General features: G+C 29.9%; 2 protein-coding genes across 2 annotated transcripts; both read left to right on the plus strand.

Moving 5' to 3' along the window:
* Positions 1 to 757: 757 nt before the first annotated feature.
* Positions 758 to 8,934, plus strand: LOC128397509 (ras-related and estrogen-regulated growth inhibitor-like protein). The gene is made up of 5 exons (XM_053358241.1): positions 758 to 1,679; positions 3,007 to 3,063; positions 5,984 to 6,060; positions 8,092 to 8,268; positions 8,368 to 8,934. The coding sequence occupies exons 1-5, from the start codon at positions 1,607 to 1,609 to the stop codon at positions 8,632 to 8,634; spliced, it is 651 nt and encodes a 216-aa protein (XP_053214216.1). The 5' UTR covers positions 758 to 1,606; the 3' UTR covers positions 8,635 to 8,934.
* Positions 8,935 to 12,261: 3,327 nt separating this feature from the next.
* On the plus strand, positions 12,262 to 14,493 carry LOC128397448 (forkhead box protein A2-like). Its single transcript, XM_053358176.1, has one exon. The coding sequence runs from the start codon at positions 12,642 to 12,644 to the stop codon at positions 14,124 to 14,126; it is 1,485 nt and encodes a 494-aa protein (XP_053214151.1). The 5' UTR covers positions 12,262 to 12,641; the 3' UTR covers positions 14,127 to 14,493.
* Positions 14,494 to 15,083: the final 590 nt, after the last annotated feature.

Consider the following 15,083-nt stretch of genomic DNA (forward strand, 5'->3'; position numbering starts at 1 on the left):
AATAACTGAAAGCAAAATCTAATTAACTTTATTACACTGACCAGGGAGAGAGAGAGACCAATGACCTCAACATTTACCTGCGTCTCATTTTCACTGACCAATGACCCTTAACCTCGCTCTTTATTACCTGAACCTACCCAGTGACCGGTGGGCATATGAACAAGAAAAACGTTAATTGTACACTTGAATAGTGTAAATAGTTAATTTAATAACAGCTCTTTAATCATTAATCATCATCTAATTTCAAATAGATTTACTTTAAATTGCTCTTCTTATTTTTCTCTCTTAAATTTCTCGTTCTTAATTGTTCCAGGCCCAATGCAATTGGAGCAATCAAAGGGCTGCTCACAAAAAAAATAAATCAAAAGAGACACAAAATTAAAGGTAAATAAAAAAAAACAAAATCAGAGCAATTAAATTAACCTACTAGCGAGTTAATCAAAAATCAACAATAACAATATTTCATTTGGTTAATATCGTCATTAAGTTAATTATTTTCAAGTTAATTACTCATTCAAATTCAATTTAGATTATGTTGTTCATAAGAGTAAACAATTAACTAAATTGTGAGCAAAATTAAGCCAACAATATTTACCCAAAGGTTGATCTCTTTAACTCTCTCTATCCATCTCTCTCTCCTCTCTCTCTCTCTCTCTCTCTCTCTCTCTCTCTCTCTCTCTCTCTCTCTCTCTCTCGTCTATTAATCATGTTGATCTCACTTAGAAAATAATTGTTTTAATCAACTTGAAATGAGAAATCAAGCCGACCCATGAGAGAGTTGATTCAACGAGGTAACGGGACTGACCTAGACCCAGATTGGGCCATTAAATTTAGCTACTTGTGTTGTGTGTTAAATGGACCCCTTAGTTAACCTCTTTCATCAACCTCTACGATAATCAACAATCAACAAAAAAAAAAGAAAAGAAAACAAATTGATTACCATAATCATGATGATAGTAATCGTGTTGATAACAATATCTTGATTGTTATGAGAGGGCCAAAGTATCCAAATCTAACTAAAAGTGATTTTCAGTTATCATTAACCTGAAATTTTTTCTTCTTTCTTTCTCTTTCCTTTTTTTCAATCTTCTTCTTCTCCATCATCATTTCATCATCTCATCATCATCTCCATCTTCTCCATCATCATCATCATCATCATCTTCGAACAAAAAACCAGTTTCTCTCTCTCTCTCTTTCTCTCTTTTTGGCCTCCATTCACTCTTATGCCCCATTTTATCTCTCTCTTCTCTTTCTTTTCCTTAATTTATCTCTTTCTCTCTATCTCTTTCTCTTTCATCATCATCATCTTGCCTCCCTCTCCCTCTCACTCACTTACTAATTTACTCACTTTATTTTGTTTTGTAAAACCTTTCAGCGTGTTTTAAGCAAAGTGCCTTTCCATCAAACGCTTTTGTACCAATGCGAGTGACAGTTTATTCAGAAAGTTAAACGGGAATAAAAAAAAGTTTTTCCAATTCTGTGAACATCATATAACCATAGTGACTGAACATCATCATCACCATAATCACCATAATCCCCACCACCAATTACCATCACCATCTTCACCATCATCGGTACGATTAAGTGAATTATCCTTGTGTTGAACATGACAAATAATCCGAACGCTAATCGAGCCCTTCGAGTTGCAATTCTGGGAAGCTCACAATCGGGAAAATCAGGTAAACAAACATCATGATAAATATGAAAAGAGAAAGAAAAAAGTTTCAACAATTAGAAACTTTCCCTTCTTAAAATCACACATTAACACGAACATGAAACTTTTCATCCTCATCACTTATTTCACTCATTCTCCATCACCATCATCATCCTTTCATCATTTTCATCTTAATCTTCATCTTCATCATTATTATTATATCTTAACCTTTTATCGTTAATGGGTCAAGTTAAGTTTAATGTACCATTTAAACTTTTAATAATAATACTAATCACTAATCACTATTTACTGTGAATATTTTGTTGTTGCTGTTGAATTATTTCAATCATTATCATGAATGAAGAATTGAACAATCATCAAGTGTCAAGAATCTGAATGAACCTGAACTCATGAGACTCGAAAACACCGTCCAACTTATATAAATATAATTCAGATTCATTTTCTGAGCCGATGTTTATAATTATCGATTAGGATTATTATCGTTTCATTTTATTATTATTATTATTATTAAATTGTTGAAATTGATGATAATTTTAATGACCACGATAATAATAATATTATCAAAGTTTTAATTTCAAGTTTCATAACATATCAACATTTTATTTTCAATTTTTTGTCTGAACCAGATTAACTTACAATCAGGGGATTAAATCAGTAAATGAAAAAATTAAATCTCTTCATCATTCCTAAAGTTAACTGTTAATCTGCTTGTCCATTTGTTTATTTATAATCAGAGCAAAAGTAACTTGACCATTACGATTAAGAAGGGAAAAAACTAATATCAGGTAATTTAAGATTTAAAAAAAAACTAATCACAATTAAAGATATGATGACGATCATGATGATTATCATCAACATGGACATTATTAGTTTTATATTGTGATAACAATCAAAAGTTTTTTCATTATCGTGAAAATTTAATTTTAAGGGTGAAAAAAGTTTAAATAATCAACGAAATTGAATCAGAACTTTTTTTTTTAAATCAAATTCTCAGAATTCTTGGTGAAATTTTTGTTCTTGTTTGATTTTTCTTCTTCTTCTTTTTTGACAATTTACTAATTTAGAATCAAAGTAAAAGAAATTAACAAATTAAATAAGCTTCAAGAGCAATTAATTGCTTCCAATTACTGATGTTTATGATTCTTACATGAAGATTAATCATGATGATAGTGTTGATTGTTGATGATAAGGAGATAAGTGATAACTGTAAATAAATTGATCTGATTAATTGTTGATCAACCTTATCAAATTACTCTGATAATGAGAGAGAGATAATTAATTGTTAGATTGTTAATTTAATCGAAATTTTCTTCTTGTTTACATTTCCGCAGCGGTGACAGTTCGATACCTGACAAAACGATACATCGGTGAATACAGTTCGAGTAAAGGTAAGAACTTTTACTTTTTTCTCCTTCCCACCCCCCAATTCCTTGATGATGATGATAATTAATCATAATATATATAGTATTGTACTCAATTGGAATCATTAATATAATTAATGACGATTCTTAATGATGATCATCATCTGATTTACAGTAACAATTAGTCAACAGTAAACTGATATCATATGGGAAAAGTTTTGTTTTGTTTTAAAATTGTGATGAAATTTGTTTACCAGCAAAAAACTTTACATTGTTTATTATTGATGTTGTTATATTTGGCTATTTATTATTTAAAACAATTTACCATTCAATTAAATTATATCCATCATCATTTTCATCCTCATCTTGATCTGCGTATCTTTTTATTTTATCATCATCATGAAAACCAATCACCAATAAACAAAAGAGCCAAAGATGAAAAAGCATCAAAAATTGATGGACAAATTTATGCTTCCGGGTGCCTCTTCCCTCTCTCTTTTTTTTGTCTGTTTCTACCTTCACTTTACCTTGTCGGAGGATGATTCAGATGATGATGATGATGATGGAGATGATGAGGATGATAAAACATCACTCTAAGCATCACACACACACACACATACACATATACATAGTCACAGCAGGATTGCTAATCATTTGATGGAGACTTTAAAAGCATCAAATTTTTTATCAATTCATTTGCATGAAACAACAAGAATGTTGAGTTTTTAAAAGCATCAATTGAAAGTAAACACCTTAACACCTTAAATGATGATGATGAGAGAGAGAGAGAGAAAGACAAATTAACAAACAAATGATAGAAACCTTTTTAAAATTATCACTTTCATCATGTTCATCATGTTCATTATGTTAATTAATACATTTATTGGGAGTCATCGGAAGCAATTGCAACAGAAAACCAGAAAATAAAAACAGAAACCGTTAGTTTTTTTCTCATGTTTGTTGATTGTTTTGATTGTTGTTGTTTTTTTGCATTTTGATGTAATAAAAAAACAACATCTCACTCGCATTCATCATTTTGACCTGAACTGACGGGTTTATCAGCTGATAGTTGATATATTTAAACGTATATACAAAAATTAAAGCAATTAAATCAATGGTTGGGCTTTAATCATCATCATGATCAACAACAACAACAACATCATCATCATCATGTTAAGGGTGAGACTGTAAACAAATATTATGCAATTAACTGTTGATCTTTAATGATGTAGGGTCAATTTTGACACTTTTACACCTTAATGTTGATCAAACTGTACATTGAACAATTTATTTGAAATTTAATTGCAATGTTATTACAGAAACGATTTACAATTTCAATTAACATCAATGGTGTAGTGATTGTAATCATGATCATGAGCAACAAATTGTCAACAATTTGCAATTGTAATTTTATTCAATTGAAATGAAACAGTTTTTTCATTGATTTCTTATTAACAGACAAAAAAGTTTTTGGGTTAATAAAACCAAGTTAGGAGATGAAATTAATTTTCCTTTTGCTTAATAGATTGATTTTAATCGTATAATCTAATTCATTGTAACAATTAATTTAATTGTTGACGTTGCCGAGTTTATTACCAAGTTGTTATCTTAATGTGTCAATGTGTTAATAAGGTAAATACATTAGCACATTTCAATATGAATACATATTGTTAGTGGTCAGTTGATTTTGAACTTAATTTCAATTCCGATTGGTTATCATTTTCATGATAACCTTTTAATGTCAGGATAGGATTTTCAAATGATTTTCAAAATGATTGGGGGATTGGTGTTTGAATTTTGATTATTTTGACATAATAGCAACATTATTAAATACATCATGTTTTATTTTATCATAATCATAATCATCATCGTCATGAATTAACTGAGTTATCAAAAAAAAAGAATTTTTTTCTGAAAGGAAAGAGAGAGAGAAAAAGTTCCAACTCTGAATAAAAATCCATACTCAGGATTCATCATGAAAACATAACAAAAAAAACAAGATTTCAAGATTAAGATGATGATTTTTTATCATCATCTAAGATCACACACTAACTTATATTAATTAATTAATATGTTATCACCATGATGATGATGATGTTGTTGTTAACTCTTTCCTGAATCAGATTAAAATTAATCATTTCAATCAGAATCCATCAGAAGCTTTTAACTTTTTTTTTTCTTCATCTTCTCAGTTAATCATGAAATTTTTTCATCTCTCACACAGCAATTAATTAGCGTTATGATTTGTCGTTTAAAGTTTCAAAGATTATTAATAATAATTAATATCTGATAATGATTATGATTCACTGAATTAAATCAATAACATATGAGGAAGTTACAATCATGATAATGATCATGATTAAGATAAATGAACCTGGAAACCTTCATTTCCTTTTAACTTGATCAGTGTATCAACAATTAACAATCACCATCATTATCCTGATTAGGATTTGATTGTAATATCTTCATCAACACGTTAACACACAAATCTTAATCTTGATTCCTGGATAATCAACTTAATCATAATTAACATTTACAATTATTATTTTCTTACCATCTTAATGTTAAGTTAACAATTAAATTGTTGATAAATTGTTTCATGTTACACTGTTAATTAGCTAATTACTATTCCTTTCAATTGTTTTAATAGTTTACCTTTAATTTATTTGAGTACATTAATAATTTTCTATTGATTATTGAAACAATTAAACAACAATTAACCAAGAAATTGGTTTTACAAAAACTTCAATCAACTTTCACTTTTTAATAAACAAAAGTTTAAGGTAAAAACAAACAACCAAACAAAGTTTATTAACTAATGTTTACTTTTTAATTGTAGTTTAATTGTTCCTCCCCATTGATACTATTTACAATTAATTAATCAACACAATCAATTTCATTTGTTTCCCCATTAATTGTTTAATATTTGTTTTTAATTTTCTTTCAGATTTCCTTTATCATCATACCTTAACCGTTGATGAAATTAAAACTGATGTTGAAATTATGGATACATCAAGTTGTAAGGTATGTAATTAACATTATCATTTAGTTAATTGTTGTTGATTTAATTATAAGAATAATAAACAATAAGAAATGGTAGTTAATTGTAAATCAATTCAATTTACCGTTTAATTGATCATCATTGTTGTGAGTAAACAGTTGAGCAATTTTCTTAAGGATTGATTAATTTTCTGATGATCATAATAATACAAATAACCAATAAATCAATTGATTTAATTGTTGATAACAATTAAAAAAGGTAAGATGATGATGATGATGATGATAAGTAAAGTGTTCATTTCTGATAACTTAATTTGCTTTATATTAAATTGATTGAAATCCAATCTCATATGATAAGTAGTGGGAACCGGAAGAGATTCAGATTCAGATTCGTTATTGTTATTGATCATTATTGGACTAAAAATTATATTCAAGATGATGAGGATGATGAGGATGAAAATAAGGATGATTGTGATGATACCGGAATGAAAAACAAAAACAAAAAACCATCCTCATCCTGATCATTACCTGATGCGATTATATTATTAAATTCAAACTTTTTGACTTATTTTTGTAGCTATTTTTTTCACTGAAACCAACATGATTATCGGGATGATGATGATCATCATCTTCATTATCCTCATCATCCCATTTTTTTACCTTTGATAATCAATAAATAAAATCCGGAAATGAGTCTTGTTGTTGTATCAATAATAATAATCATTGCCCTTTAATAGATAATCATGTTGACTCCCTTTTCTGATCATCATCCATTATGTTTCATCTTCATCATCATCATCATCATATTTTAATCGTCCTTGATGATATGACCTGACCTCGGGATAATCATGTTGTTAATGCTCATTAGATGATGATGATGATGAGGAAACTTTCTTGATAAATGTATGTAACTTGTTCAATTTTCATTGAGTTTGATTTATTTTGATTTTGTTTCTAAATTTAATTTCATTCATAACAATCATTACAAACTTAACTTACTTTGTGTTTACTTTGTGTTTACCAATCAGTTAATCAATATAACAACATGATAACAATAGATTCTGATTGTTTGCTGTTTACTTCATGATAACTTATTGAATGGTCAATATTATTTTCCATCATGAAATTGGTCAATTGTATGATTAAGTTACTTAATTTTTTCTTCTTCTTCTTCTTCTTTTGTTTTTCTTTGATTACTAAAAATAAATCATTTCCGTTGTTATTATTTGTTATGCTTTCTTTTTATAATTATAATTAGTTTGATTCTATTGGTCAACCAATTTGAATTTGATTAATGATTAACTTGATTCCATTGTTACAAATTTGAGAAACAGATTAAATCTACTTTTCATTGATTGATTTATCTTTCGTTCAACTTGATTGTTAATCACCATCTCATTTGATTAATTGATTTTTTATTCATTTAAAACTTTCATTTTGATTAGATTTTTGTTTATTTTTATTTCACTTTGATTAAAAACTTCAATTTGTTACAATAAACTTACAGTTTGTTGTTGTTTTCATTAATTAGTTAAAACTGTATCAAGGTAAACCTTATATTAGCTTTATTCAAAAGAAAGAAGAAAAAAAAATCTCAATTAAGGTAATTAATTGGCTCGATTAGTGGTTAATTAAAATACGAAAACTTTTCCTTAATCATCAAATTGTTTAAAAGGAAAATTTCTCGAAGTGACTTCGAGAAAAACTAGATGGCGCCACTGAACTCTTTTTTTCGCAAAAGTTTCAATTCATCTTTTTGATAACAATTAGATAACTGGTTTTTTTTGGTTGTTTTGATTTCTTTTTAATTGTTAATCAGTTCTTGATTGTTGTGTGAATATGGTGCCACCTTTTGTTGTCTATTTTGGTCTGTTTTCGACGATTTTTTGAGGTTCATCTGGTTTGGTGTTTAGGATCGAGTTTAATGTTCGTGGTCAGTTTATTTGCTTTTCTCAACGAGATCTTAGCGATTGAGTTTGATTCTAGTTCGAGTTTAGATTTGATTGTTGTTGTTTGAAATTTCATTCTCTAAATTTTGTATATGTACTTGACCAGTGTATCTATGACCATATCGCTTGGGCCGATGCATTTGTCGTTGTCTACTCAATCTGCGACAAGGACAGTTTCCATGCAGCCCGATCGCTGCTCGAATCAATCGCAATGTACAAAGGGCCAAGACGATTTCCAATAATACTACTTGGTAATAAAAGAGATTTAGAGCACAGTCGAGAGGTAAGTTGACCTTTTTTTTTGAAATTTTCCAAATTATGTTAACATTTTGAGTTTTCTTTCCTTCTTTTCTCTATATAAAAATAATTCATCATACAAAAGGTTCCAGTGGACGATGGTCAAGAATTATCACTTCTCTGGCAATGCCAATTCTATGAAGTTTCAGCAGCCGAAAGTTACATCGGTGTTTCATTGGCCTTTCAAAGTTTAATTCGTGAAGCTAAATCATCGGCATCGTTGAAAAATTTACCCCCGATGAGACGGAAAACCTCACCAGCGATGATCGGTAAAATGATAGGAATCGTTTTCGGCAAAACAGGTTCGAAGGCCTTGAGAAACGGTAAAAAACGACCTTCTCTCTCGATATAACATCATCTTAATCAGTCGCCTCTTCATCATCATCATCATCAACCTCATGACCATCATCGTAATTATCATAACCATTGCCAATGTCAATTCCTGAGGAATTTAAATTTAATATAATAACTAAATCAACTGAATATTTTTGTAATCAAAAATAAATCCTATGTAAAGTTAACATTATAATTTAGTGTAAATAGTTGTGCCAAATGAATTTATATCATGTAACAATTAACTTTGATTGTTATTATATTTTTATAACGATCTTAAAATAAAATCATTCTTGGATTGAATGAAAGAAAACAATTAACTTGGAAACCAGTTGGATCAACAGACTAATCAGTATTAAGATAAACAATCAAGATAATCAAATATTTTCACCACGTGTCTCAAAGTGTCATTTAAATCAGAGATTGAATTTCAATCTCTGATCAACAGAGAGATGAAAACAAATGATAAAGATCAGGATTATCACAAGTAATCAATATCTATCAGCCAAAACAGTTAATCACTTGGATAAAAAGCAAATGCTGATCAAGGATTTCGATATCTAACTGTGAAAAAGGCCAAAAGTCACAATAAGTACACGTTATAAAAAAGTGTCGATCTCACGAAAAAGCGGAAAAAGTTCAAGGCGAACTCGAAAGTTGATCAACCACAGCATTTGAAAAGTGTTTTTATTAAAACAGTTTCTTGTTCATACTTGAGGTCAGTTTTCATGATGATCGAATGCGAAAGTTCAGAGTTTACTCAAAATTCTTCACTCAGGTCACTTTTCCGCTCCGTTCATATCATTTTGATAACCCTTTAAGAATAGTTTGTTAGAACTTTCGAAAACTTTTCTTTGAAGTTAATATTATATTTGGACATTTGAATCGTGGGTTTTGGATCGGTAAGGATGAAGGGCAATGAAAGAGGAGTCAATGAGGAGGTCGAAGGTTATTGATTTGAGGGATGGACATGTAAACTAATGTGAATTGTGGCCTTTTGTTATCAAATTGTTTTGATAAAATTGATATGAGAAAAAAAAGTAAATATCATTTTGTTGTCCATTCAGTTGGTGATCATGATAATAGGGTAACTTGAATAGAGAGTATGAACTCTCAACTTGAATTCAATTGTTTTCAATATTAAAATATTTTGAAAGAGGGTCAAAGGATAGGGAGAAGAGGCTAAGTGGGCCTCCAAGGTTGATAGAGTAATAATAATAATGATCAACTGGTCAATGTGTTGCTCTTTTATTACTATCAAGTAAAGGTAAAAGGTGAAAGGTAAGTTGACTGTGGTTTCATATTCATATTGATAATCATCTTCATCTCTTTTTTTGACAGAAAATCAACTTGATTTTTACGTGTCAAATGAGATGAATAAAAGGTGAGTGGTTTTCTTACTGGTGGACTGGGAGCGAGAGAGAGAGAGCCAAGTCTGCTTTATCTTCAATGAATTGTAATTGTGGTGTTGGTCATCATCATCTACAACAACAACATCATCATTTGCGATTTCAATTGAATTGCTTTTAACTGTTTACTTTTATTGGAGGTCAAAGGGATGTCTTCAACTTTGCCCTTTTGTTTTCTTGTTTTTTTCGGCCTTCATCTTGCTGGGAGGACACTAAGTGGGAGTGAGTGTTTCCCTTTGTTATTTCAAGCACATCTACAGGGTGATTTGAGAGAGAAAAAGATGCAAAGTGGGAGGATTTCAATACGAAGACGATATAATGATTACTTGCGTTTGGAAGACAAGAGAAAGAAGAAGAAGAAAAAATTTTCCGAATAAGAGGAAATGGAACATTTAAGTTCGATAGCTATGGAAATGTTCTAATGTGATATGTTGGCCTTTTAAAGTTTTCTTCTTCTACTTTTCCATTCTATTGTTGGTCAAAATGATGATGATGTTAGAGAAGGTGAAAGAGGAAACAAGATGAGAGAGTAGGAGGATAAGGTGGTTAAAGAGTTGTATATTTAGTAGTAATAGTGACTGATGAGTATCTTCATCTTTCATACTTTCACTTTGAATTGAAAGGGTCAGTCCTTTGTTGACCATAAGAGTAGCTAAAGGTAAAGGTCTTTGTTCACATTAAGTCAACAAGATTAGTACCTTTTGTGAATGAGTAAAAATAATGATCATCAAGATGAAGAGAAAAGTTTTGTTGAATCAATTTGTTATTGATTAAATTGATAATCGTGATGATGATTAATGTACTGTTAGTGTAAATGGATTAGGTTTTAAAATGAAGTTATCATCATTGTGATTAACACTCATCATCATTATCATCATTTGATTGTGATAATATTTTATATAAACGTAATCATTGATAATGATGATTTTAATTGGTTTCGTAAAGTGAAAATATCAATCAATCATTTACAATTATATAATCAAAATAAAAGGTTAAATTATCATCAAAGGTAAATTGAGTTTTCTCCTTGAATTTGGTTCATTTAATTTTATTCATTTGATTGTTGATCAACAATCAACAAATGAATTGTCATCGAGTAGATTATCAAAATAAATTCAATTATCGTGACAATTTCAATTGTTACTTATATATACTTTTTTTTAATAGTAACACAATAATTTTAAATTGCTGATTCTAAATTGTCACTACCACTTAATGGTCACAATAATAGTGACAATTATCTGTTATCCGTTTCGTTGTGAGTGTGACACATTAAAAAGTGCCAATATTTATCAATAGATATACAATACAAAAGGTTTGTATTTATTGTAAATAGATTGAGATGAATTTACCTTTTACTTTGATTACAATTAGATTTAAATTTAATTCTGGTGATTGTGTCAAGTATATTACATGAAAATAGAGGATATAAAGTATCACTTATGGACAGATGAGGATTAAGATTAAGACAAAATTTACCACAAAGCAACAGTAAATATTGGAAACACTTACAATTGGTAAAAAAAAGTAAGTGAAGTTATATCATCCTCATCCTCATCTTCATCATCAATATGATCACAATGGCGCTGAAGATGATGATGAGGATACTTGGGGTATGAAAATAAAGGAGGAAGACTAAATATTTACCTTTACCTGTAACTTTCATCTTCATCAAAATGAGCAAAAGTAGTAAAGTAAATTCACCTAATAATTGGATCAAGAAACATTATTGTTAAGATGATGAGGATGATAATGATTACGATGATGATGAATGACTTGATAATAGAGGGGATGTGGTGAGGATGATAAAAGTAGCCAGGGTGAGAGAGAGAGAGAGAGAGAGAGAGAGAGGAGATGGAAAATAGTGAGAAAAGAAGGAGGAGAAAAAGATGAAGATGATAAGGATGATAATGATGATGTTGACTCTGTTGTTGGAGTAAATTGTTGTTGTAAATACAGAAGCAAAAAGAGAACAAAAAAAAAGAAGATGATAAATTCGATATTGGGGGATTTTGTGGGCGGGAACAGTTCTAAAGGTTGTTACTCGATGTTGTTACTGTTTGTCATGCAAACATTTGTACTGAAACAAGTTCTAACCAATGAGAAGCAAGTTCGATGAGTTCCCTTTAACTTGATTGGTTGTTTAACTTATTGTTTGAATAACTTTTCAAAGTAAATAGGATGAGAACAACAAAGAGATTGAGTCAAAGATGATAAGGGAAGATGAAGATGATAATAATAATAATAACAAAACAATAATAATAATGATAACATGGAATCCAATTGAAAATTAAGCTCAACCCAATGTTACAATTATCGATTCGTATTCATAGTTATTACCTCCTCCTTCCTCTTCATCATCCTCATCTCTATTTTCTTGCTCTCTCTCTCTCTCTCTCTTTTCATCATAACATCTCATTTTTATCTTCATCTAAACAATAACAACAACAACAACAAACGACAATAGTTTCCAAACAGTCGATAAACATTTACATCCAACAATAAGTAAACTTGATAATAAGTAAGGAAAAGTTTTCCAAGTTTTTTTTTCCTCATCAATCATTAGTTTTCTTGTTCTTGGACATTTTTTAATTGTGATTATTGTGATTTAATCATCATGTGTGAAAAAGAGACACCAAATTCAGTCGTTGAATATCAGATTCAATTGCAACTTTATGCTCAAGCGGCTGCAGCTCGATTGAGACTTGCTCATCCCTCGCTGGCCGTTGCCGCTGCGGCCTCAGGTAATCCGGCTGCTGTGGCCGCTGCTGCGGCTTATAACTTTGCCACCATCAATGGTTATCCTCATCCAGCCTTTAGTGACAATAGCATTTCTCCCTATCATGGTTTACCCCATTTCGGTCGGTATGATGGCCGTTTCAGATTCATCAATGAGGAACCTAAACCTCAACACTCTTACATTGGCCTGATCGCTATGGCGATACTTAGTACACCAGAGCAACGGATGATCTTAAGTGATATTTATAAATATATTCTTGACAATTATCCTTATTTTCACCATCGAGGTCATGGTTGGCGAAATTCAATTCGACACAATTTATCACTTAATCCTTGTTTCATTAAATCAACTCGAAGTGCCAATGGAAAAGGTCATTATTGGACTATTCATCCAGCGAATTTGGATGATTTTAAAAAGGGTGATTTTCGCCGACGAAAAGCTCAACGAAAAGCAGCTAAACATGATGGATATGCGATCAGGGAAGATGATTCATCTTCGTCAACAAGTCCAACCCCAACTGATACACCAACAGAGACATCAATTGGTCTGACTGGTTCACCCTCACCACCCACATCACCCAATCCATCACCTCCATCAACATCAATTTCAACCTCATCTCCATCCTCCCTTTCATCATCAATCTCACTTTCCACCTCATCTTCAACACCTTCACCAATCATCACAACGGTAACACCAAATTCAAACACTATTACACTTCAAAATTTAACTAATAACAAAAATCTAATATCAGCAACAATTAGACCACAAATTAGTTACTCTTACCATCAACAATTTCAACATCAACTACATCAACATCATCTTCAACTCCAACTACAACACCACCATCACCAACAACAACAACAGCAACAGCAACAGCTTCAACAAATCAACAATCAAATATCATGTTCACCAATTAATTTACAATTAACTCAATCAACACGATCAACATCATCTCCAGTTGAATCAACTCCATCACCATCACCAACAATTGACACATCAACCTCGCCAACATCAACAACAACTAAATCATCAACAAGAAACAAAAAATCAAGTAAATTGCCAATATCAGTAAATCAACAAAAAGTTAATCATGATGATGACAATCAACTTTTCATTAATCATCACAATCAACAAAATTGCTCAACAACAGTTACTTTAACAGGTAATGATTATCCCAATAAAAAGATTAAGAAAGAAAATCCTGAAAATTTAATCATCGAAAGAGGAATCAATGAATCAATTGAATTAGAAGATAAATTGTTACAATTAAATCATGATTCCATCAAGACAACAACAATTAACAATAATAAGCGGACATTTGATGTTGAATCACTTTTAGCTCCTGATGCTAGTAAATCCTAAAGGAAGACAATTTAATTGCAATTAAATCTTCAATCATCACAATCAACTAAATTTTAATCACCAAAATTTGCTAACAATTAAAATTTGATTCTCCAGTTTTTTCTTTTTTTCTCAACAATTAACTCGCCAATCTAATTAATCCAATGAAGTTTTCCTCTTGTTAATTGCATTGATTAACTTTCCAAATGAACTTACAATCAATTTAAACAATTGGATTCCCTGTTATCATCTTCATCCCTCCTGATTGCAATTAACTAATCAATATATTAAACATCAATCTAAATGTATCTTTTAATCAGTTATCAGTAATCAATTATTATTATTAATTCATGTAAAAATTTTAAATTGTAAAAAAAAATAAACTCAATTGATGAATGAAACAAATAATGAATTACCTTAATCGCTTGAATATCGTTTAATTTGATCAACAATTTGATGAGTTGATAATCAAATTCAACTATTACACCAGAATAAGATGATTACTATCAATTGTTAATCAAGTTAATCAACTAAATTGTTACCTGATAAGTTTTTTAAATCATGTTTCATGAGGTGTCAAAAACATGATCATCATGATAATCATCATCATCATCAGGTTGAAGTAACAATTTATAAATAAATACTAATCATGATCATGATATTATCATGATTAACATTGAAACATGATCAGAATCTTAAACCCTAAACTCAATTGAAGTTTTTTTCCTTCAATCAAATTAATCATTGATGTTAATCATGATTATCATTGATAACTAATTGTTATTTTACAAACCACAGTCTATATATTATATATGATATACTGATAATATTTGATATTTGATCACAATTAAATAGACATTTTCACATACAGTTTAGTTTAATCATAATTGCTGATCAATTTTGATTATTCAATTTATAAGATGGATTATTATTTAATATCAACAATACATTGTCTCCAATAACATTATTATTAATATT

This window comes from Panonychus citri, unplaced genomic scaffold (assembly GCF_014898815.1).
Source record: "Panonychus citri isolate SS breed McGregor unplaced genomic scaffold, ASM1489881v1 Contig00033, whole genome shotgun sequence".
Lineage (NCBI taxonomy): Eukaryota > Metazoa > Arthropoda > Arachnida > Trombidiformes > Tetranychidae > Panonychus > Panonychus citri.